Here is a 26,471-nt window from a genome sequence, read left to right on the forward strand (position 1 = left end):
AAATACTTCCTTGCATTCTGAAACTTATTCTGATACAGATTTTTGTTTTCTTCACATTTTAGTATATCAAATCTGTAAAACATTATCTGCTAACAGCTTGAAATGTGTATGTGGTGGGTGTGAGATTCATTAGTACGTTCAGATGCATATGCACTTCAGAACATGCATGCGTGGCTGTTCGTTTATTGTGTAATTTATAGACGAATACGTAGCCTTACTTCAACAGGCATCTTTGCACGTATACACAGATTAATGTATTATCGTAATATATATATCTCATGCAATGTATTGTATTTTCCTAATAAAACAAGTTATTTTTATATATTTGAATGATACAAAAGTAGAGTGAAAATTGGAAAAAAACAAATAACACTTTTTGGAAAACCCGGAATTTTCGGTAAAAATCGGTTGAAACTGAAAACAAAGGGGCTTAAGTATGCGTAAGGTCAGGAAACCTAGCTCCAAACCAAGAAAGCAGAATGTATTCTATATAAGTTCTAATACGTACCATGATTGTCACTGTAGTATCCATGTGCCTTCCACTAGTGCATTAAGTAATGTGATTGACATCTGTCACATTTGTTCTCTTATCCTCTCCCCAGGGGTAGAAGTGTTTTGTTTTTTCAAATGTTTGTATAATACACAGATACACAAACACATTGCCATATGTTTGTTAGAAAGGCAGTTTTAGAAAATGTCTTTTTTTTAATTTCTGTTTTTAAATTTTCATAAGTGACTGGAGGTCACTGCCCTGCTGCTTCTGATGGTGCTGGCAACATGTAGGGGGCCAGCTAGAGCTGGTGCCCGCTGCTGCTGTGTTCCACTGGTGGAAGGAGGAGAGAGTCACATCCCCAAACACACACTCCAGAGTCCATGGAAAGCTATTTTCATGGGTGTTGAAGGAATGAGTGTGTGTAGCCTGAAGGAAAGGTCTTGGTTTATGCAATTATGGAAGCAGCCACTGAGAGTGAGGAAAGAGGAGTAAAAAGCAACTAGTGAGTAATAAGGGGCACCTCAAATTATCCCCATGCTGCAGTGTGCTCCATCAATACCTGACTGCTGTACAGCCACTTGGGACAATAGCCAATTATTCATAGTTTAGAGCAGACTCAGGTAGTTGTTGCAGAGTGCACTGAGAAATGAAAGCTCTTTTCTTCTGATCCTTCAAAACCACTTAAATAAAAAATGCAATGCCTCTTACAAATACAGGCAGTCCTTGTTTCCTTGTTCTTCACTTTAGTTCTTTCACAAAGACTCCAGTTCTTTTTAAAAGGTTGTAGTTACTCCGGGGATAGGTACTAGCGCTTGGTCCTATGATAAGCCTAGACAGTGCTTCTACAATTCTTCCCCAGCCCACCACTCCTAAATCTGCAGTACAATAATCAATGAATATGTGTGGTTTTCTTCTTGGAACTTTTGTATGCCTAGGTGACCACCTTTCTCACTTCTTTTTCCATTTGGCAAGCGTCAGCCTTGGACAAGTGGGTAGTACAGATAGTTATGCATTGTTATTCGCTGGAATGAAATTGTTTCCTGTTTTTAATCTATTCTCTCAGAATAGACCTTCAGAAACAACAAGTAATCTTTCAGGAAATGGTTCTTCTTCTAAATGTCTTCTGCAGCCCCGTGTCTCCCACACTTTGTTACCTATGAACTAATTCCCTCCTGTCTACAGTTTCTGGAGGCAGTTCAAAGCTGTAGCAGAGCCAACACCACTTTCTCCAGGCTACTGCCAGATCATCTGCCCCTGTGGCAATGGTCAGTAGCAGTTCTCTTTGCTCTCAACCTTTCCCTTGCCTTTTTCTTCTTCGTCTTTTAGGCAGTAGCAAGCATCCTCCAATTGTCAGAGCCTACTTGACTAGAGCTCAGGCATCTTCAGCGGTCTTCCTGGCACACATCCCTATCCAGGACATTTGTAGAGCCTCAACGTGGTCCTCTATCCACACATTCACAGCTCATTATGCTATCCCTCTGCAGGCCAGAGACGACGCTGGGTTCAGCAGTCCCTATTCAGATACAAAACATTCCACATATTGTCTATCTTTTAAAATCATTACTTTTTTTTTTTCAATGAAGGAACATTTGCACAGCAGTTTAGCAAATACCACCTATATTTTAAAGTTTTTATTCTTTGAACTTTCACAGAGAATGAAGTAAAAAAAGACCCTAAAAGTACAAAGGAGCCAAAACCAAAAGTGGATCAGAAAAAGAACGTCAAAATGGTAAGCAAGAGAAATTCATACTGCTTTACATAAAAGTGTAGCGAGACATTCGTCCCTATGTTAGGACCATAATCGCAAACTATCTCACAAACATATTTCAGCCTTTTTTTTTTTTAATTTATTTCCTTACATTTTTCCTAAGACACATGAGTTAAGAAAAGCAATAGGGTAATTTGTTGTTCTTATCAAGGTCTTTGTTACACACACTGTAAGTGTGAGATGGAGTAAAAACCACAGAATTTGTTAGAATCTTTTTTATTAATCTTTGCCAGTAACTGCTGAGTTAGTTCTTTGAGTGCTGGTGCCTATGTGTATTCCACACCTGAGTATGCATGAGTGCCACGTGCCCGAGTCCAGAAAGTCTAACACGCAGTGTCCATTGGCCCACTTGTGTTCCCGACTAAGGGCATAAAAGGCAGCGCAGGCTGACACCTCTCCAGTTCCATCTTACTGCCGCATGGCCTGAGTCAGAATCTCTGTGTCCACAGAATTCTGCAGCTTTTTCTCTTGATAGAACCTGTAAATAAATATTTAATAGTTTCTATGTTTCATAACTTTTATATTAATCTAGTTAGAGTTTTATAGTATTGTTATTATAGCTTGTTTTTCCCTGTATTGGGGACTCCCTCCCCGTCGCCTGGAACTATGCCCAGAGTCCCAGAGTTCAAGAATTGCGTCTCCTGCCCTTGTTCCTTTTCCACGAGTGACAGTCATCAATGCTGCCTCTACTGCTTGGGTGAGACGTGTGTCTCTGGGAAGTGCAGACATTATGAGCTAGTTCAGGCCTCTGCTGAAGATGCAGCTGTGGGAACTGCAGTACTGCAAGCATCTTTGCTTCCAGCTTCTCACTCCCTCCAGTCTAAGCATGGCTTGTCAATCCACCCACATGAGGAAGAAATGAAGGTTACTTACCTGTAACAGGAAGTTTTTTGAGATTTGTGATCCCTTCTGTATTACACAAATCTCACTCTGTCTCCTCTGCTTCAAATCCTGTTGGATTTGCAATCAGAAGAGGAACTGGAGAGGTGTTGGCCCACACTGCCTCTTATGCCATCAGTTGGGTATGGAGAGATCTACTGCACATTTGTAGGCCAATGGACACTGCTGCTTAGAATTTCTCGACTCAGGCTCATGGCACGTATGCATACCCACATGTGAAATACAGACAGGGACCACACATCTTGAAGAATATCTAGTTACAGGTAACTAACCTCCATTTCATTTAAATTCATATTCTGTGTATGAACAAAGTATCCAGCATTAGATCAAAGTAAGCAGCTTCAAACGGACTTGAACTGCTTCTCCCCAACAAAATGTGCTTATGTTTTTGGTTTCAGTTGGCACTGGCATATTGTACCACTTTTGGTCTAAGCCCCCGGACTTCAGGAAAGCATTTTAGTGTAGCTCATTTTGTTGGACACAATGTTGTGCAATATTGATATAACTACGGAATATTTTTGCATGGCAAAAAAAATAATCTTTGTTATTTAATTGTAGGTACCCATTAACCGTATTCTACCGCCTAACTGCCTGTCTGCTGATACACACAATTTTAAATGTATCCTTTCAAAAGGAACTATTAACCAGAATGTATCGGTTCAGATGATAGATTTCATTGTTTACACCTCCTTAGCTATAGGTCAGATGTTGTGGATCCATATAATGAAGCAAAAGAAGCAGGTAATATATTTAGAAAATATTTTCTCCACAACCTAAAGGTTTTGTGGGTTTGGAACATTTTTATAGTAAGTGATGAACTTAAGACAAGGTAATTGACATAACAGCTCATCCTCATAATGTTGCTTATGTTTTAATTATTTTTCTCAGCTTCTTATAAAAATAAAAACCTGTTTCAGATTCAGTCAAATTAGGCTGCATTCTTCCTTCTTCATATAACTAATAAAATATGGAACCAACATCTCCCAGAAAATAATTATTGAAATAAACTTCCTCATTATATTTTCCCCACAAAATGTATAGCTCTTTAACAAGAATTTGTTTTGCTATTTTTGGATTAAATTGGTAAACTTAAGGCCTCAGCACTACTTCAGCATGCATTGGAGGTTCATGAGGAGCCACAGGAATGAGTGCTATGTGATTTTCCTATGTGTTGCAGAAGAGATCTCCATGCAGGCCTTGCATAGGCTAGAACAGACTAAGGCTCTCGAGCTGCAACTGACCCTTGAATGTGTCTCCTGCGGCTCTTTCCAGCACATGATATTAAAACACTGTGTGATTTAATTATTAACTAATCTAAGTTATTAACCAATCAGGATGCTTTTACTATGTTATTAAGCAATTGTAGAATACTTGGTAGGCATTTTGCTGGGAGAATAATATATATGTTATATAAAAATAGTAAATGAAACAATGAATTCACACTACTGTGGCTCTTTTGGGTAATGTTGATCACTAATTTGGCTCCCGAACCACTGAAGTCTGAGTATCACTGGGCTAGAGCAAAGGGTAGTGGTGGGAGTGGGGTAGAGGAGAGGTAGAGTGATCTACATCGGGAGCCAGTCATACTTAGATAACATGCAACTGATACAGAGGAGCTCTAGCTGCTACTCCAGTTCATAAGCTGCAGTGGAGGTCTGTGCTGCAACTCCATACCCTCGCATCAGGTTGTGAGGGCAAATTTCAGCTTCCAAACCCACTGTCCCTTGGCATTTCACCTGCACAGAGCCTGATCACTCTGACTTCATGTTGGTGATGAGAATTTCACCCCAGGGGAATAAGCTGGACTTTTTTCTTTTTTAAATAATTAATGTAAAACTGAAATTCTTACAGTATTTAGTATGTAGCCCTTTTCCTCGCTTAACAATTGGTGTTAATAGTTTCATGTTTTCTAAATTTATAGAAAAGCAGCATTTCATAAGTATCAAATGGTTATCTACAAGTGACAGCAAATAGTGAATCAGCACATTTCTAAAAATCGGTGTTTATTCTGCGTTCTTTGAAATGTAATCATACATAAAATCTTCTGTGACCCTGAGTATCCATTCAAAGTACCTGAAATGTTTGGTATAATAATGTAACTCTATCACTTAAATCCAGCCTGGAGGTTTGACACTTAAAACCTGTGTAAAGAAATAGAAGACAAAAAAAATCAAATTGTCTGGTTTCAAACTTACATAAACGCTGGGAGTAAGATTTTCAAAAGCACTTAGACCTCCCAAATAACCTCCTAGAAATGTGATACCAGTTTGCTGTACATTTGAAAATTTCATATTTGTGATTTAGAACTAATCATTTAAAATTGAAAATAACATTTTCTAGTTAAAGTTTGAAAAACAAAATTCTATGCATTCTATTGATAAATAAAAGCCATTATGCTAGAATTCTGTGTATATTTTATCACTTTTAACAAGAGTTATACTTAGAAGTCCTCTAGCCAAAGATTATAAATAAAACTCATGTAGTGATTAAAGCCTTGAAGTGGCATGTTATCTTGTGATTCTTTATAAGAGGTCAAGGATACAACAATAATCAAGAATGTCAATGTAAGGTCATTTAAAAATGGCCACTTCTTTCTTGTGGGGTGTATTTACCAAGGCTACGTGTATCAGTTACTGTGTTTGTACAGTCTGACACAAAATATTTTCATAACTACCAATGTCACCTATTTTCCCCACTGAAGACAATAATTTAATTTAATTTTTATTCAAATTTATTAGCAAAAGCTAATTTATTCAGCATGCTCAAAATATACTTAAATTTGGAATTTGAACCAGATAAAGTTATAAAAAAATAATCTTTAACAAAGGGGAAAATATTGCTCCAGCCTTAGCATATAACAAATGTTATGACTTTGGGACACGTTGCTCTACCTAATTTCTCTTTGATAGCAGAGCAGAAATAACTGATTCTGAAGTTTTGGAGGAGCTGCACATAGGAAATTATAGCTACATGTGCATAGAAAATATAATCAATATGGAAAAGACTAATTAAACTGTAACTAAAACTGAAGGGTTGTTTGGTTTTGAGTTTAGTCTTGTGAAATGTGTTAAACTGAGAGCTCTGGAAATTGAATTCCATTTTGTATATAGGTGCTATATAGTTCCTATCACCAGAGTATCTGAGCCCCTAAAGCAGGAATATTATGAGCAGTGCAACCTTATGTTAACTCTTGACATAGAAGAACCATCTTTAGAGCTCATTTTTATACCTATTCTATCCTTGACTTCTCTCCTAGGTTATCTTTGTATCCCTCTCAGTCATAAAATGTGCGATCACGCTTGGCACTAGCTGGCACCTTTAGCTTTAGTCAGGATTAAGACCTACAATTGACAGGGCATATCCACTGGACTTTTCTCATGAAAAACTTTAGACTGAAGGATGATAGAAATAAAAAAATTGTATTGCCAGCCTCTGCGTGTTAGAAATTTAGGCTGCATTGCATACTCTATATTACGTTAAATGATTAAATTCTTATGTTACAGAAGCAGTAAGTCCTTCCCAAAAAATAAAGGAAATCCTAGAAAAATACCATGACCAATTTACACCACACTGGGAAGGAGTTATTGGTAGCATGCATGTTCCAAGGTTTGTTATGGCTCTTCTGTATTTCTCTCTTTTTTTCAAAGAGGTATTTCCCAGAGGCCCCAGTCATGACTAGGATGCCATTGTGCTAGGTGCTGTGCAAATGCATAGGAAGACATCGCCCCTACCCTAAGCATAGCTACAGATTTATAGATGGAAGAATTTAAAGAAAGAATGCAGAAGACACACCTGTAATACATTTTGCCATATTGATCACAAGCAAGGTTATAGTATGTATAGGGGTATTCTATTGTTAGCAAAATGGCACTGTCCTTCTTGATTGTAATAAAATTACCATAAATGGAACTTGGGAAAAAACCTTCTTATCTAAAATAATGGAAAGCTGGAGAAGACATATACAAGGAGTTTGAGAGAAAGTTATAAAGTATATACATAGACAAATTTATAACATTGGCATTCTAGCAATATCACTCTGACAAAATAACAGGAGGTTACAAGTTCAGGTAATTCAGATCACCACCCATCCATCTTACAAGTACTTTCATCTTCACTGAGTTAATAAATCAACAATTTTGGAACCAAATATTTGAAAACTATATCATTTTCACACTAACTATAGGATTGTAATATTGTAGCACAGACTTCTGAAATACAATAGTGCAGATTCATCCTGTAGTTTACAATTTCAAGAAGACCTGATGATGGAATTAATATTGTTTCATATAGGTGGTTCACTTAGCTTCATTTATAATTACTTCAATTTTAGGATCATCTCTTTCCACACCCCAATTCCTTAGCTCCCTAATGAGTGTATCTCTGCTAGTCCTTGAGCATTCCCTTTGAACATTAAAATAAATACTGTATCTCAAAGAATTGGGGATTGCACAGTATATACTCCCTTGTTCCTCTGTAGAATAGTCCCTTAAATCTCAAAAGCGCAGTCCGTGTCTTATTTACTGTGAGGTGTTGTATTACTATGGTAAAGTATACAATTTAGCTAAGTAAATTATTGTGTAACAGTTCACACACACTGCTGTTCAAATTCTGTACCATAACTGAAGTCTTCTCTCTCTTTTGTCTTTTTACTTTTCAAACAATTGTTTGTTGAGTAATTGACATTGAAATATTTTGTATAGATGTATCCAGAAAAATATTACTGTAAAACAACTGTCTGGTCTAAATAGCTTACCTTTCTTTGCAGTCAATCTGAGTGGGAGCAGCTTCTGAATAACTGCAGTGCGTTTCTGTTCTATGGAATGGAAAGATTCTTGTCTCATATTTTACTTAACAGATTCATTGCTATGAACATCCCAGGTGAGATAAGGAAGCTGAAAAAACTAAATATTGTGTTCTCTTACCTTGCAAAGTGTCATAAAATTCTATTCCATGCCAAATAATTATGAGAATATTAGGCTTATGCAATGAAAGGTACAGTTTAACACAGAGCTAAGGGACCATGTTCTTCATTCAACATGTGGAACAAATAGCCATTTAAATTTCTGTTGTTTGCTATCTGTTAGAATAGTCTTAGAATTTAAGCAGTGAGAATTTAACACTACTTTTGGGACAGAGGGGTTACTGTCAGACTTGCTTGACTGTTTTTATTGTTGGACATATTTTTCTTCCTCCTGAAATTTAGTTTCTTCCCATTGGGTCCAAATTTCTCAAAAAGCCACATATTATAAGGTTAGGAGTAAAATTTTCAAAAATTGCCTCAGATTTTGGGAGTCCAAGATCTGATTCTCAGAGTTTCTGAGTGCTGACAGCTCCGAGTTGAGTTGAGTTAGAGTTGGAGATGGTATTTATAAATTACACTTTACATGTTTAGAGTTGAGCACTGAAAATTAGAGTTCACTTTTGAAAACATGGGCCTAAATGATATGTCTCTGGTAGTCTTGTTTTATAGTCCCCTGAAAAAGCAGGGAAATGCCTTTCCTATGTTAGAATGATGGTGCTTCTTGAATGCTGAATCAAATTTCAAGTGCTAGAAAAAGTCTAGTCCCCCTATTTTATCAACAGGAAATTCTAAACATGTTGACAAAGACACCACTGGAACAGAAAATATGTGAGACAGATGCTGTGTGATTTCCAGCACTTCTCCATGGACAGAGACCATAGTGCAGGGAAAACACAGAGGCTAGTGATACAATATCTTAAATTTTCTCAGAAAGCTTTGGTAGATTTGTCAGTTACTCAGATGCATTTTTACCAATGTGGTGATGGCTTTCACCCTCACTGGAAAAGAAAACAAGTCTGTTTCCTGTGTCTGTTAAATTTCTCTGAGCCTGTTGAAAGAGCAAAGTCTTCTATTTTCAGAAGCACCCAAGTGTCTTAGAAGCCAAAGTCTCATTTTCAAAAATGACTTTAACACCTACGCTACTGAGTGCTTAATGTTCTTTTCATGTGGCTACCGCTTCTATTCCTTTAAAATATAGTTATTCCTATTAGAGGCTGCACAGTATACCTTTTACAGGGAATTAATCCTGACAGATCCATTAGGGGCATATTTAAGGATTTGAGGCCAGATTTTTCAAGGTATTTAGGCACCTAAAGAGGCAGTTAGGCACCTAGTGGGATTTTTAAAGGACTTAGGCATGAAACACCCATTAATTTCAAGTGTCTTTACAAATCTGGCCTCAAGCCCTTAAATATCCACTGTACACAGTGTATCTGTCGGGGTAGCTGCACAATCTTTCCACTTTCTGGTCCTCTACCCAACTTTCCACAGGTTGACAGCCCATGAGGTCATTTAATGTTACCTGTAGGCTGAATTGGGTACAGAGCTAATTTTCATGGAAGCTAATAAGTATTAATTCTTATGAGCCTCCACTGACCTATGTCTGCAAACATGGCATTATAATTCTCTCACTAAATTTTCTGTAAGTGGAGATTGTTTCTTGCCATCCTGGCTACAATTATCCACATTTCACAGTTTTCCAAAGGACATGAATATTTATTTAGAAAGGATAAGTTAGCTATTCGAATTCCAATAGCTTCTTGTGTTTTTCCTTAACAAATATTCAAAAACAGTACAGAAAAGGCATTGGTAGTGAATTAGTCTGCTATATATTCCTTGATTTGGTCTCACTGACCATGTAAATTAACTTAACGCATTTGGAAAAATCACATTTGATTTGCAAAATGTGATTATCTATCTGAATAGTAGAAATATTCGTAAATCTCACTTAAATTTAATTTGCTTTCAGACAGACAACTGACAAATGAAGCAGAGATCCCTGTCATTTGTTTGTAAGAATATATAGGACCCTTCTGGATAAAAATCACATTGAACCAAATTTTGCAATCTTAAGCAGTATTTACTCATGCAAGTAAATCCTACTGAAATCAGTTCTACTGAACTTGAAAGGGTTGCAGAAATGAGTCCTGTAAATTTATTATTATTATTATTATTCGTTTACTATTTGTATTACCAAAGCACGTAGGAGCCCTGTTCATGAACCAGGACTCAATTGTGCTGGGTGCTGTACAAACACAAAACAAAAAGACGTCGGGTAGTAGTAGAAAGTGATTATTCAAATGCTTTTCCTTAACAAAGAGCTGAATATACAGTTATGGCAGAAGAAACAATAAATGTTTATATTGAAAACTGTTTATTCAATACTTTCACCAGAGCAATATCATCAGAAAGGCACATGTTATCTATATTCATTTTGTAAATGCTGTTAAAACAACTAACTTTATTTTTCCAGAATGCCAGTTGATGATACTTTTAGATCTGATGCAGTCAAATCAGAGTTTCCAACGACTGGCAAAGCTTGATACACTCAAAAGGTAGCATAAATCTTACTTTATCCTGCAGATAGTCACAGTGCCACATTTTTTGTCTTTAAAAGCAAATTTAAAATTGTCTCCTCTGCTTCTGAAAGTGGGGTGGACTCAGATCTGAGTCTGGAGTGGGGAGTTTGGCTGCTTTTCTTCATGATCCTACAGAAGCCTTTTTCGCAGGTGCTGCATTGTATCAGGGTTCCACAGATGAGGACAGATCAAGGTTGTGAGGAGACAAAGGCCGGGGGGCAGAAACCTTCCCCACTGTCTTCCGAATTCAGGATTTTTAAATCAATCTAGTTAAACAGATACAGCCTTTCTAGCATAGAAAGATACTTTAGAGTCCTTCTGAAGGTTTATACAATTAATACTTAGACACTAAGCCAAGTGTTTGTCTTTTACTAGAATAAATTGTTTTGGAATGCTAATTAACTTCCTTCCAGATGTTTAGTATTGCTGATTAAAGGTGTTAACCTTGAAGACAGCTAAGTATCTGCCTTGCTTCTAAATTTAAAGAGACAAAGCTTACACAGTTATTTTATATATCTAATACAAATTATTGAGAGATTAAAATACTTTCCACTTTTCTGACTTCATCTGATAAATGTCCCACTAATAGGAAATATATAGAAAAGTCCCCCTAAAAATATAAAGAGTCATCAGTGAGTATCGCCACTTCCACTGAAAGTACCTGTACACCTTGCAAATTAAAATGTGCTGGATGTAAGATATCTAATACATAAATACACATGCACACAAAATAACTAAATATTTAAATCCAGTAACTAAGCCTGAATCCCCCTCTTTTACATTAAAACAATTAAGAATGGTGCCTTTATTTCTCAAAGCTTTTTCCCCCAAACACAGTCGTTCCCTAAATTAAGTCAAAAGACAATTTCTTAATGTAGGTTTTCCAACTGTGTACATTTGCAGTCTCATTCTAATAGATTATTGTATTTACCAGCCGGTTGTTGTCATCCTGCATCTCTTAAGTGGATGATTTATGGCTCTGACTGTGACAGTTCCCTGAAAGTTTAGAATAACTTCAATTAGAAGCTAAATCACATAACTTCATGTTCCCCCAAGAAATAGATAGCATCCTCCAAAGAGATTATAGAAAACCTTAACTGTTGTTTTATACAGGGATTACGATGAAATGCACACTGACAAAAAGCCAAATTCCATTTTTAAATTACTACAATTCCAGTACTGTAAAATTTCACCTAAAAAAAAAATATCTATCAAAACTCCAAATCTCCAAATGTTCAGTTGCAGCAATTTCATTTAATCCAGCTCCAGGGAGGAGAACGTGTTTCCTTGTTTGTTGTTTCTGAGTCTCCAAAATTTTCAGCGCTCGCTATAACCGCTTGTTTTCACTGCTAAAGTATCTGCATTTTTTACTGTCGGTAATTAATATGTGTGACCTATGTTGAGGTAAAAATACAGTAAGACCAGGGACTCTAGTTTAACTGCAAGGGCAGCCTGAAGTGCCTTGTCTTCATTGTTGTTTTACCTTGGGGTAGCTCACACATGTTATTACCACAAGGGAAACAAAACACAACTTTTTTAGCAGTAAAAAAGTAAAACTTTTTTAGCAGCCCTATCTCCAGATATGATGAAGCATAGACATGCATCTCATGTAAGGAGAAGTCACTTCTCTTCTTCTTTTTCCTCCTCCTGAAGGTAAACATTGCCAACAACTCAGCATGCCTGTCTCCAAAGAACTCAGCGGGATCCTAAAGCCTACTGCACAGCCCCTTATCCACAACTAATGTGCTTTGTCTGTTATTCTTTCCTTTAATTTACTCTATTATCCTTCCCTAAACAGTAACATGGCAGTGCACAGTCTGCGAGGTCAGAGTTCACACCCTGCAAAGTTGAAGTAGAACTTAACATAGTAGTTTATATAGCATCCCATACTTAATACAAAACATTCCAACACATTTTCACTAAGAATTAAAAATGTATGAGAAAAATGCAATCCACCATTTACTGATATGTTTTGTATGGCGAAAGTTGAATAAAAGTCATTTTTGTCCTCTATATTCAAAATTGATTCTATTATTCTTATACTATTGACTTTCTTTAGTCGTCTACATATATCTGTAGAGAGACCAACAGAGACAGCAATCCTTCTAAGCCTTACTGGTGTTCGTTCCATTATGGCCAACCAGTGGTATACACCCCTGCAAGAGAACGCAAAAAGGCTGGAAATCTTGTCTGAAAGTATGTACTTGTGGCAAATCTTACCTTAACACATTAGTCCTTAAAATTTTCTGATGCTTTATGTAGAATAGCACAATTCTTGTGCTATCCTCTCTGTAGATCGAGGGCTGAGAGAGAGGCTGTGAAGACCTGCATGCTAATGAGTAGCAGGGATTGGCTGGCTATGCGGGCTTTCTGATCCCTCCTTCTAAAAACCCTGCTCAGAGCCCTGCCTGTCCCCCATTAATGGAGAGAGAAGTGGCCTTGAGCTGCCGGACACTAGTAGCAGTTTACTATTTTGAGAAAATGTTCTGTGATGCCTTCAAGTAGAACATTAACTTTGTCTTCTTGCTTTAAGAATGTAAAATGAATGTGAGTGAAGGACAAGCTGCTGGTTATAAATTAAGAGCAAGACTTTTATAGTTAAGAGCAAGGTCTTGAATCATGAGAGCCACAGAGCAATCCGTAGGTGCTGCTAGGGCAGAGAATGGGAAACTACCTGAAAGTTACTAGCACAATCACAGAACTATAACTAACTCCTAGTGATCTCTATCATTTTGATTTGCTCAATTTTTAAAAGCTGAGGCACTGGTCTAAAAAAACCAGGGTTTGTATCTTCTTGTTTTTCAAAATTCTCATTAAAAGTTCATAAAAATGACAGTCGTTCTTTTTAGATTTGTTACAAACTGGAAAAACAACTGGGCAGACCATTCGTGTTCTTCAAAAGTATACGATTGGAGTGGAAAAATCACCAACTGGAGGTAAGAAATACACTTCTGTATAATGTACAGAAACTGGCCTCTGATATTAACAAAATTAGATGCTTGTAGTTTAACCACTATTACAATTCTTTGTTACAATGCAAGAGAGGAAAAATGTGGCCACATCAAGTGGCTCCTGTCTTCAGTTGCACTTCTCCCTCAGCTGATTTACTGCAAAGCTAAGACTGGAAATAAGTATGTTTTAAACAAAGGAACATCAGGAGAATATTGTGGTTTTGAAAAAAGGCCTCCACTAACTAGGAGATAGGAATATACAATTACAAAAATTTTTAAAACATTTTGCAGTTGATATGTACATCCACAGTTCATGGAGGGAATTAGGGGAAAGAGAAGAGCTTAAAAGTCAGACCTTGTAGACTGATGCAAACACACAATAGTCAAGGTGAACTAATATCTTAGAGTGTCTAATATGTACCAAATCATAAATTGTTTTAATCACCATATAGTCATAATATATATAAGAAACATATTAATTCAACATATATTAAGACAAATAAGTCTTAATCTCACATTTTTGGACTATCCAGGACAAGACGTTGATTGTGCTTCATAATCTGGGTCCTGATAAATCGCTGCATTACTCTATTTTTAGGCTGATAAAAATCCATTCTATTTAATCTAATGATGTACATTTTATATAGCTTATTACATAATGGCATCATTTCTAGAGGTGCTGAGCACCTGCAATTGCCATAGACTGCAGTGGGAGCTGCTGGTGCAAGGAGTCTCTGAAAATCAAGCTTTAATTTATGCATATGCCATGGAGAATGGATATTTGGAAAATTTCTATAATTTAGTAAGGTACTTTTCAAGTTTAGTTTCTATGGAAAGCTTAATTAATCTTTACTATTTTATGAAAACTTCTTCACTTGATTCCAGCAACTTCTGAATTTGGTTTCATTTGACATATGCAGTATGTATTTGTAATAAAGTAAACTGAACTATCTCTGCATGAAGTAAATCTATTATTATATAAAATTACTTCCATAAAAATGCAAATTCTCAGTAGGAAGTAATGAATGTGACTCACTCTTTATAGTGTTCTCTGCAGTTTCCAATCTGTATTTATCAACAATGTACTGTGTGCAGTCTTACTGCCTTGGGTGTGCTGTCATACATGAAATAGAGTCAGAGCAGATCAATACGTAAGTCACACCGCCCTGGAAAATACAATATGGTTGGTGATTAAGTTGGTGGCACTCTCCCCTCTGAGGCCCCAATCCTGCAAACAGTTACTCGTGTTTATCATTAAACACATTAGCAGTCCCATTATGATCAGTGAGACTACACTTAAAATATAAAATTATACATGTACATAGGTGTTTGCAGGCAGAGGGCCTTAGTTAGTATTGAATTAATAACATATTATGTTTAAAGGGGGTGTTTTGCTGGTATAAGTGCAGTCTAACAGATGAGAACTAAAGCTAAGGTCCTGACTACATGTGCTGACATTCCGTGGCAATTTTTGGAAAAGTTAGGGGTACCAAGGCCAGTAATATGACCAAACTCTAGTCTGGGTAATTACATTTTGCCTATGTAAAACTTCCTGTTTGGTAGCTTTACCACAATTAGCCAAAATCCTCACCAACATAGTGTGATTATTTCCCAGGAAGTCTGACTGGTATAACATTTCATTTGTGTGAGTGGCAAGCAGTGCTAAGAGCATGACAAACATGAAATATACTCATTAATTTTACATTTTACAGCAAGTAGTAAATTACAGTGATGTGGCTGCAGATCATGGCAAAATCTCTACAAACACAAAATAAGTTCAGCCTGCTTGGTAGAAGGCAGCTACTAGAAATTCTTCTCTGTACAGGGTAATTTATAGAGGAATTTCCACCTGCTGGCTTTGGGGGAGACCCCCACAGGGGCAGTCCTGGACTTATCTGTTTATTGGTTGTTACTAACATAGCATCATAAATCATATTCCATTTACAAAGTTGTGTAGAAGTTGCCAAAGTTAAGGCTTATGCCTGTAAAGTACAATAAAATAACGCAATTGTTCTTGGTGAAAAGCCAACAAAATCCTCACTTTGCTGACTTATTGTAGTAATGATTTGGGGTAGTGGGAAGACTAAAATCGTAAGTATTGTCTGAGTTCTCTCTGTTCTGTACTTAAATGTCCGTAGTGTGTATTGATCATAATTTCAATGTAAAACAGAGGAATGCAAAAGATACTAGAATATTTAAGCAAACAGAAGGCAAAAATACTATATTGTAAAATATTCTAATAGGTATAATTGTAAATAACAGTTTTTTTGAATATTTTCTAGTGGAAGAGAATTCTAAGAATTCTTCTAGTGATGAAATCGAAAACCAAATCATTCCCAATCAGTCAAACCTTCCTGCAATTCAGCCTTCATCTTTCAATTGTGTATTATATGGGCTACCCAACATAATTGTTACGTGAACTCATATCAGGTTTCTATATGTAAATAGGAATACATGATATTGGCCTTATCTTGAAGGCTAGCATTTAGTCAGTCATCTTAAGTACTTTTTGTGTAGACTAATAAGAATTGAGTTTAAGAATGTGCAAAGCGTGTTAGCTAATTTACTTTGTTTTAGTTTTGTGTACTGATATTAAAGTATCAAAGAAGGTTTTCATCAGAGCTTTCTGTTATTGAAAATATGTAGTTCTCTGTGCTCTTCTGTTGTTGATTAAAGTCTTTAAAAACAAATCTTGGATTTCTGCTTGTGATTACTCCATTATTTACCTTCTGCTTAAAGAAGAGCAAACATACTGGTTTTCACGTCACAAACTTGTGCGATGAGACTCAAAAGTACTTTTTAATTGACTAACTTTCCTTTGAATAATTTATAATAGCATTGACGAAGTTCTCAAATCTCTCCTGTGGTTCACAAAATTCCAGAAAACTCATTCGCAATCAACTATGTTGTGTTGAGCAAAAATAAGGTATATTTCCACTTCTTTTTGCATTACTTGCTCTGCATTCACCTACAATGGTATAAATAGTGATTGGATTTTCCAGGGCCACACACACATGTGGGAAGGGAGCTCAGCTTCCTCTACAGCAGCATTCTTCTCTTCCTCTGACTTCACAAAGGGCTCTATGCAGGACCAGGGATCTCCGGGCTAAGGAAGGAGTACATGGACCCCACCGGCATGGCCAGAAAGTACGTACAGTGTCTCCCCACAAGCTCCAAGCAGAATAAAGAATAAAATAGATATAGCAAGTGGTTCCATGAACTTTACCTATGATCTCCCAACCTGCAACAATGGGAAAGGCCAGCCTCTTACCTGCACTCCTGATCTTGTCACACCTTTACTATATTGCTGACAATGCTTTGTCCTACAGTGACAGCCTAGAGAACACAAGATTTGGGCACATTCTAAAGCCAGTGATGTGGCAGCAATTATAGAAGTACTCAGTGGAGTTTTGTACAGGTACAAGTCACTAAAATTCCTTTCCCCTATCCTACTTAGTAGATTGTGCCTCATTTTAGGGGACGATGTATATTACTTAACCTTTTCTCTCCTGTATTACTTTAACAGTGAACATCAAAAAAAAGCTTGACACCCAGACAGACCATTTAATGTCCATGGAACCTGACTGAAAATTTTTCTAAGGTATCCTATTATGAGGTAATTGATCTTTTCCCTAGTGTACAGCAGTAAACATGGATAACATGTGCTGGCCTCCAAAATAAATGAAATAAAATAAAATTAATTAACTAACTAACTAACAAGGGAGTATAAATTATGTGTCCTACACTACCTAAAATAGGGATGTAATATTTGATTGGTGCTGTCTGTTCATAGGTTTCATTGATAATATAAAAGCATCTTTTATGTAGAACTACTAAATTAACCATATTCCGAAATAATTGTAAATAGGCAGATTTAGTTTGCCTTATGCTTAGTCAGTCACCGGTGGAAGTTTTTATAACCTTTTTTGTACCAATAGTAATAAATGCAAAATAATTTAGAACTTAGTGAAAATATAAAGCTTTGATCATCATTTCAAACAAAAAAGTTTTAAAATACCCTTTTTTCCCAGCAAGACAGCCAAGCCTGTTCCCTGTGATAAATTGTTTGTACTCACTTTTAAGGCATTAAAATGTCACTAAAAAGATACTGTTCCTGGCTACCATACTGTGCTAACGTTAATTAGAATCTGATAGAGCTTTAAAGATTTGTAGCACATTATTATAAAATCACGACATGCGAAACATCTTTTTTGTTCACACAAGAATATCAATAAATTCTTCTCCACTACCAGAGGTTTATCAGATAACTTTATATGACCTGTAACTTCTACATCAAATTATTTGTTATAAAACACACAATGCTTTTTAACAAATGTATTCCATTTAAATTGAATTTTCTTCTCTAGTTAAACATTTGACTCAGTCACATTTTGTAAATGTATTGTCTTGCTTTCATCTAGGCTTTTGGGAACATGCCAAAATTAAACCAGGCAATGATGGCATATAACGTTTTAAGTTATCAATGTTAAAACATAGGACTGATTCAGCAAAATAAGTTTTCTCTTCAGTCTTCTGTACTTTTCGAGATTCAGACAGCCACAGCAGATGGCCATATTTAGCATGGAATCCCACTTAATTATTTCCCAACTTCCCATAGTCTTGCACACTCAGAAAAATCTGCTCCCCATTGGCAAGTGTAGCTGTCCGGGAGACAGAAAGCTCCCAACCTCCTATGCTCTTTTCTTCCTGAGTCTCAGAAACACGAATTCTCTCTCCCATGGGCATGCAAGTCCTAGGAGATAATCCAGGTATCTAAATGCAGCTACTCTTGCCCTGTCACAGTTAAATATGTAATGGCTATCTTCTTTTTGAGTGTGTGTGGATTGTTTTTGTTTTGTTTTGCATGTTTTAAATATTTAATCAAATATACATGCAGTTAAAGGTCAGGGACTCCTTACTTGATTGAGGGATGCCTAGGAATCCTGTACACTTTCAGTTACTGTTGTGGTCCACTGGGTGTCTTCTACCCCAGTTAGCTGTAATGTTGAAGGGAATTTCTCCCTTTTTCTTCAGTTGCTCTTTTTTGATGCCTCAAGAGGGGGCAGGAGTGAGGGGGATATGGTAATCAGGAAATAATCGTTGGGCATTGTAGCCCCTGTATTGCTTCTCATGGATGATATACAGAATGAACCTGTCATCGAGAGAAGAGGTCAGAGTTTCGGTTATTTGTTCCTTACTGACAACCATTCAGTCAAAAAACTCGTAAGACTCCTGCGCTTGTAATATGATGTCAGAACACACCTCAGGCTTTCATGAGTCCCCCAGTGGCATTCTTCAGTTGTTTCTGTGACAATCAGGATGGTAAATCTATCTTTGGGAGTTGGGAGGGTGGCAACATAAAGGCTGAGATTTTCAAAGCTATGTGACTAAGTCCCCTGAACGCCTTCAAAAATATACACCAAAATGTAGTAGTCTCTGAGGGACCGAGAGGCCTATGGTTTGTGTGTGTGTGTGTGTGTTTCAGTAAATACAGAAGCTAATTTCCTTTGGATTGTGCCCTTTGAAGGATACTCTTGTAATGATTCGGTTACACCCTAAAATTGTGGAAACTAATGGTAAAGCTCTGCTAACAGAAAGAGAATTATCAGGTAGAAATTTCTCAAACTCTCTAAGCCTCTCCAAAATCCTCATGCAAGCCCTGTGCATAGTAGAGTGATCATGGCAGACCATATTAATCTTTGCTGTGGGTGGAAGCCCAACGAAAAATGCAAAGGTCAGCTCTGCAATTCACTTCCTCTTACAGATCATTAGTGGAGATGCTACATAAAACCAAATGTAATACCAATCCCTGTGGTACCCCAATAGACACTACCCTTCATCTTGATACATTGCATTATCCTGGTAGCAGCCTGCATCATCCTCTTTTCAGCCCAAATGAATGTTCATATCCAAGCCCATTTGAATTGCTGCTTTACAAAATTTTGCGTGAAGATCTATTAAATGCTTTACTAAAATCATAATCTGCTGCATTCCCTTTACCCACCAGTTTTGTAATTCTGTTCTTAAAATGCCAAGGTTTTTCTATAGACTTTCTTCCTAAAACCCATCTTGCTTGTAGCTCATGGTTCCATAATCCTCTAGGTGTTTACCAATGTTTTTAACATGATTTTTTTTTCCCACTAATTTACTCAGTATAGAAATTGGAGTTACAGAGTGTAACTGCCAGGGTTACACTTTTCTTTATTGTAGTTTTGGATTCTATTTGCCTTATTCCAGTCTTGCAATATTTCCCCAGTGGCCATGATTTTTCAAAAATAGGTGGTAGTACACTCAGTTCATTAACTAATTCTCTTTTTACCTACAGTGCATATCATCCAGACCACCTTAATTGTGTATGTTCAGAATTTCCCAGTACTCCTTTATCTGCGCCTTATCTACAGTTACTTTTAGAGCCTTCCTTCCTTACCAATTTTTCAATCTTCTTTCTCTCCCTTTCCACTTAGGCTTTTTAAAATGTATTCAGTTTCAGTCATTTTTGAATTACCATTAATGTTATCATCCTCATTTTATTAATGTATCTGTTTATCCCTATTTCTCCTTATCCTCTGATATATTTCTTAAAAACCCTTCTTATTTCCCTTGATCCCTTTAGCCAGCGGTAACTTTTTTTCCTGTAAGCTTTAACTAAGTATTCTTGCAACTTTTTTTTTTTTCCCCAAGACAAGATGTTTTTTAGCCTCAGATCTTTGAGCAGTTTGAAGCCACATTAGCCACTCCATTGTTTGGCATTTTTCTTTTTGAAAGGAACTCGACCCTGCTAGGTCTGAATTTTGATATGTTTTAGGCTTTCCCAGCTCTCTTCCACCATGATTGATTTTAATAATACTTACTATTTTAATTTCACAAAGTTTGTTTTTCTGAAATCTAATATTCTTGTTCATTCTGGGAACCCATGGTCTCCAATACTGAATTTAAGTTACTCATCGTGTTCACTGGTTGCATCTTTCTCAGTATACACATGTTCTCAGTCAGTTCTTCCCAATCTGTATGAAATAATTCAACAATATCTCTTCTCTGTTTCAAGTCTGTGCTTTCTGAACCAAGGTTTTTTTCCTTTATTTATGTTTACTGTATCTTAACAAAGGAGCCTCTTCAATGCATGTTCGGCTACATTTGCCAGCACCCATACAGATAATTTAAATTCCCCGTGAGTGCAGTGTTTGGTAACCTGGAGTACCTAAGTGGCCTGTAGCAGATATCCACAGGTATTTATCTCTTGAATTCTCACCGAGAGAATTTACCCACATCTTTCTTCATCACATTATTTATCGTCAAATTGTAGTTTGTTGGCATTGTAAGTATTTTTGACATATGGTGCCACCCACTCACTTTTTCTTCTCTTATCTCTATAATGGATAATAAAAGGACTTGAAAAAGAGGGTACTCTTTTTTTAATTGTAAATCAACAATCCTTTCCTATTTTGCTACGTATGTCTTAATGAACTTACTGCATTAACTTTAGTATTCTTGAAGTACCAGCTTTCCAGACTTATGACAGGGCCAGAAAAGTTTCTTCACCCATTCAGAAAATTACAAAGGATGTTCTTTGATAATAACCCAAGATAAAAGGTGCAATGCTGAAAAGGTTAAGAGAGACTGTTTAGCAGTGTCTAATATCAAAGTGTAATTAGCCTATTCAGTAGTTTACAATTGTGAATTTTATTTATGAAACTGATGTAAATATTTTATCTTTTGAAGTGACTTTTCCCAAAAATGTTCCCATTGGTATTGGATGCTTTGTCCCTAACTGCCAAGCGGCAACCTCTGTCAAAAAGATGAATGAGTACGTTTGAAAATTTCTCTGCAGTCTGACAGCACTACTTTATCATAAAACTTTGATAAAGAATAATGTCTAGATCCAGGAAACTATAGACCTGTAAGCTTGACTTGTTGGAGGAAGATACTGGAAACGCTAATCAGGGATACAGCGCGGAACACCTAGAAATGTATGATTTATACTAATTAAGGATAGTCAGAGCAGAGGGCACGCATAACATTTGATCAAATTTCTTGAGAAAGTAACCAAAGTAGTTGACTTGGGGCCATGGTGTGCAGCAATAAACATGGGTTGCTGGGACTTTAAAAAACCTTTTTATGCAGTACTGCACTAAAGACTACTTAGTAAGATCAGTAAATATAGTATAGCTGCTTGAGTGGATAATAAACTGCCTTGAATATCAATGAAAGTGGGTACTCATGCAGTGATCTAGGATGATTACTAGTCAATGCCACAATGATTAGTACTTGGTGGGTTTTTTCCCTCTGTATTATCAGGTAGAAGCAATGTGCAGTAACATGATTAAATTTCCTGATACTATAAAAGCAGAGGGTCACTCAGTGCAAAGGCACAAGCTGGTAGAATTCAGAATGATTTGGAGAACCAAACAGCACAGACAAATGAATAGCTTTTATATTTCACTGCAAAGAAATGTAAGGACTAGGGGACAGTAACAAGAAGGAAAACTAGTATACATTGTACAAGGAAAAAATTCATCAGTACTGCTGATAGAAATCTAGAGCGGTGAGTTTTTAAGCAATAAAGCTGGTAAATAAAAAGTGAGGGTGGGCAAATTATGGGGTGTACAAACAGTTGAAAAAAGTGGTGGAGAAAAGGGCAGGTTCAAAGGCTTGAGTTGGTTAAGCACCTGAAACCCTGAGTGCTTTTCTGAAGTTTTTCCCAAACTTTCCTTGAGTTGTGACTGAAAGTTAAGTTGATTCTTATTTTGGCCAAATCATTTTTGCCATCCCTATCTCTTTTCAGAAATTAGTATATATTTAAGCAATTCATAAGGTCACATTCTACATAAATGCTCTATGGGGCTGATTCTCACTTAGGCTAAGGGCCCTTTACACCACTCTGGAAGTGTAAAGGGATCTTAAAATATGTGGAAAATATTATTTACATCCAGTATACGGTCACCTTAACCTGCCAGAGTGATGTAATGGGGTTTTAGTGTAAATGATACCTTATGTGTGTAGTACACACTTGAGGTGACCCTTAGTAAAAGGGTGAGTTAAAAGAATAGAAGGGGTTTATAATATCACAGAGCTTACTCTGCATGATAGAGGGAATTTGAGAGTGTTCTTCCTCAAAAAGGTTAAGGAAACTAGGTATACGTTCTTTGCAATACAGATGATCCTCATTATTACAAACACTTTCCTGAAAGAACAATAAAGCTAAAGGTCTACAAGACTAATTTACCTATTATTTAATACAGGACAAGTGACACAAACTAAAGCTAAGAAAAGCTTAATGACTGTTTTTAAAAAGACAGTTTATTAAATACTGAGTAGTGACTCAAGGCAAATTAGTAGACTCAAGAACTGTAGTGACTTTGGGCAATTTAGAAAAACAGTGCTACAATTACCAACTATGCAAAACTGACCTCTTGCCCTGAATATACCAGTCACTGGAATATTATTCTTTATGAGATTGTGCAAAGATCCTAGCAGAGGATTGCTCACTGCCGCACATTGCTTCTCCGCCATCTTCCCCCAGTCACTGCAGAAGAGACCCTCTGTGAGTTGAGCTGGCTCTAACTATTTAAGATGGGCAAAGCCTAGCTGCATTTAACATGGCTGTAGCATAGATAGGCCCAGAGAGTCTTAACTTTGAACAAGCCAAATAACTCTTGAAATTAATTCTCTGTCTGGGCAGTCATATGAATTTTGTTTGCAAGTTTAGCACCTACCATTCTATAGAAAGCTCTGCTGAAGTTCAAGAGAGTGGGCTTTCCCCAGCGGGGGGCCTGGGACCAGCCAACCCTGTTCCAAGTCATGGCCCCTGTAAGTTCAGGGAAGGATCACCAGACCAAGCTAGAAATGGGGGGCCTGCTGTCTTAAGTCATGTGACCACATGCTAAGAATTAAAAATGAGTGCTCTTAACTCAGGAGAGACTAGAGTCAGGAGAGACCAACAGGGAGGATCTCTGGTGTCATCACTAGGATAATGGTGGGCTAAGGAAACCTGCACAGTACAAGCACAGCCTAAGCAAGGAGGGCTAGAGAGACCCTGCCTCAAGTGAAAAAAGGATCTGAGCTACTCAGTGATCAGGACTAGGAAGAGAGGAGCAAGAAGCCAGAGTGGGACTGGCAGAGACCCCCTGAATGGAAGGACCTGGGGAGCCAAGAGAGCCAGAACTTGAAGCCCTGAAACAAAGAAGCCCTGAGGAAATACGAGTTTGAATCTGCAAGGGCCAAAGGAATTGTATATTTATTTTGAGAAGACTTAATTCATTAGACCCCAAGAGTGGAAAGGTTATTTTAAAACTCCTGGTGGCAAGTGGGTTAACTGGAGAACTACTGGGAACTGAGGTGGGGTCCCATGTTCAGGGACTGCATCTTACAATATGAAGAGTGAATTTAATCTTTTCAGCCAAACTGTTCAAGTGCAAGTATAAAAATTGAGTTAACCTTCAGTTCCATTATCAAGTTGTATAGAAAAAGTACTCCCTGGAGATAACTACACTGAGAATGGTCACAGATAGAAAGATTTTGATAAGATTACACCAAACCTATTATTAGATGCACACAAATACAGCAATTTTTCAGAAGTGCACTTTCTAAATGTTTATACTGTATTATAAATAATCTTAACCAAAAACATTTGCTCAATAGGTTTTTTTGTTTTGTTTTGAAGGCTTGTTCTTAGGATTGCAGGAACATGCGCTTCAGTATTTGGTTGCAAGCTATTATTTTTTTCAAATTATTTTTTTTCAGCAACCAAAAAAAAAAAAAAAAAGCTAACAAATGACCAAGGAATAAATTCTAGGAGAAGCCTCTTAGAAATATGAGCTTTCTACTAGAAAGACATTGGCACAAGCCCAAACAACAAGAATAAAAGCTTCTGGAAATATTTCATCTACATGCCACCACATTTTTTACCTGATGCTGTGTCCATTCATACAAGAAATATTAAACAGTTAGTGCTATTCCATGTATCAAAGGCTTTAAAATAACTTTCTGAATTATGTCTCAGCAACATAACAAATCACATTATCAATTAGCTTTTATAACAGAAATGACATACCATAATATATTTGAGCATGAAAAAAATTGCTGTGCTGAAATTTATGTAACCTAAAAAATGTGAGGAGAAAAAAAAATCATGTTGAATTTATTGATAATATTACAGGACAAGAACATAATTTGAGTGGTAGGTAACAGTCCAAGAAAAGTGTGACAAAACTTCATAGCTCTAAATGTACCATAGTGAAGAAATGCATCCAGTTAGCTAGAGAAGGGTATAACAAAAATAATCGTCCCTGATCTGGCTGCTTTATGCTGCCACAAAACTGCCATAATGGGGCAGACAAAGATTCCCCCTGACTTAGGTGTCTGTCTCCCTACTCCTGCATACTCCCCGCCACTTTCCAAAGGGGGTAGGGTACAGCACACCAGCAAATCCTCAGCTGGTGTGATGGAGAGTTGCACCCAGTATAACTTAGAATAACCTTGAGACTGCTCTAAGTTATGCCAGCCCATGATCAGGGGAGCCTCTTTCTTTCCGCCTCTCCTGAGCTGCACCAGGAGTAAACTTGGCCCATTTGAAGATTGAACCTCAGATACCTTAGAAGCACAGAAAGCAGTAGTTACCATCATTTGTATACAAAGCATGGAATCAACCACTATAAATCTACAAAATGCACCAATGAATTGTATTGTACTCTCAGTACATGTTGCATATTCATTTGAAAACTTGCACAATGTCCACAGTACATGTCTTGGGAGGTAAATGATTTACAGACAGAGAAGTATCAACTTTGATCATGTAACCTACCCCCAACTCACCATTCAAAATGAAATGTGAAAAGCTGTCGACATTTTTGCAGGTATCCAAACAGTGAAAAATATTTTCTGCCAAAAATTTCTTCTGAAACACCACATGTTCAAAGAAGCACTGTGCACTCAAAAACAGGCAACTTGAGCATTCTACACTGTCCACCAAATATTTAATCCCGCTGTGTTAAAGGAATCAGATAGGTATGGTATGGGTCTCTGTGATGGGGCGTACTTGCTCCACACTGCAGCGGAAGGGGTTAAGGCAGCACTCTGAGCAGTGGAAGCCATGCCCCCTCAACCCTGCTGGGCATGCTCCAAGTGCTGCTGCAGTATAAAAGGGAGTACCCTAGCCCAGTCTGGGCTGATGGCTGAGGAGAAAGGACGCACCTCGCTGGCTCCAACCGAGGAGCAGCCAGGATCCTGGACTGTGGAAGCAGGAGATGCCAAGGCCCAGGCAGGCAGGCACACAGGTACCTGCAGACACCCCAAGGAGATTGTAGTCACCACCAAAGGAGCCCTAAGACTCTGAAGACACTCTGACTTCAATTGCAGGAGTCACAGTAGGAAGTAGCCCAGGGAGGGACTAGCCAGTGTCTTTGCAGCAGTCGGCGTATAGCGGGCAGATTCCCTGCTGACTTAGTGGCAAACAGATTTGCCACTACCTGGGCTGGGACCCAGTGGAGCATGAAGGGTCCAGGTTCCCCTACCTGGCCACCCCCCTAAAGGGTGCCCAGCACATGCCCTCCTGATGGCTCTGGCCATTGGGCCGCACTACCCTGCAGCCAAGGGGAGTCCTACTGACTCTGGCCATTGGGCTGTGCTTCCCTGCAGACAAGGGGAGTCCTATTGGCACCAGCCATTGGACCACGCAGCCCTGAGGCTGAGGGCAGCCATGTAGATTTAACCTCGGGGCTACCATATCCTTACCCCACCCCCAGAGTGACAGGATGTATTTGCCCCGTGACAGTCTCCCATAACTAGTTTTAAGGAACATGCATAACTAACCAAAAACTTGTCCAGGTGGTATATGCATCAGTTCTAAGAATGTGATCAAGCTAAATCTGTTCACAACCTTCTGTACAATGAAACTTACCTACTGAGAAGAGAAGGTGGGCTGACATAGAAGCCTCTCCCTAAAATGTTTATAACAATTTCCAGTGAAGGCTGATCACTGTGG

At 37.6% G+C, this 26,471-nt stretch overlaps 1 protein-coding gene across 5 annotated transcripts in view; it reads left to right on the forward strand.

The window, feature by feature from the left end:
- Window positions 1-16,174, forward strand: part of CFAP46 (cilia and flagella associated protein 46) — a 142,795-nt gene extending 126,621 nt beyond the window's left edge. For 4 of the 5 annotated variants that reach the window (XM_043551765.1, XM_043551768.1, XM_043551767.1 and 1 more), the window contains 9 exons: window positions 2,146-2,222; window positions 3,720-3,780; window positions 3,867-3,902; window positions 6,665-6,767; window positions 7,927-8,039; window positions 10,436-10,517; window positions 12,601-12,737; window positions 13,391-13,477; window positions 15,775-16,174. In XM_043551765.1, the coding sequence (XP_043407700.1) occupies window positions 2,146-2,222; window positions 3,720-3,780; window positions 3,867-3,902; window positions 6,665-6,767; window positions 7,927-8,039; window positions 10,436-10,517; window positions 12,601-12,737; window positions 13,391-13,477; window positions 15,775-15,911 (833 nt within the window). In that variant the 3' untranslated portion in view covers window positions 15,912-16,174. Of the gene's footprint in view, window positions 1-2,145; window positions 2,223-3,719; window positions 3,781-3,866; window positions 3,903-6,664; window positions 6,768-7,926; window positions 8,040-10,435; window positions 10,518-12,194; window positions 12,580-12,600; window positions 12,738-13,390; window positions 13,478-15,774 lie in introns of those variants that run through there. The other variant, XM_043551769.1, reaches the window with a different exon arrangement.
- The last annotated feature ends 10,297 nt before the right edge of the window (window positions 16,175-26,471 follow it).

This window comes from Chelonia mydas, chromosome 7, assembly GCF_015237465.2.
Source record: "Chelonia mydas isolate rCheMyd1 chromosome 7, rCheMyd1.pri.v2, whole genome shotgun sequence".
Lineage (NCBI taxonomy): Eukaryota > Metazoa > Chordata > Testudines > Cheloniidae > Chelonia > Chelonia mydas.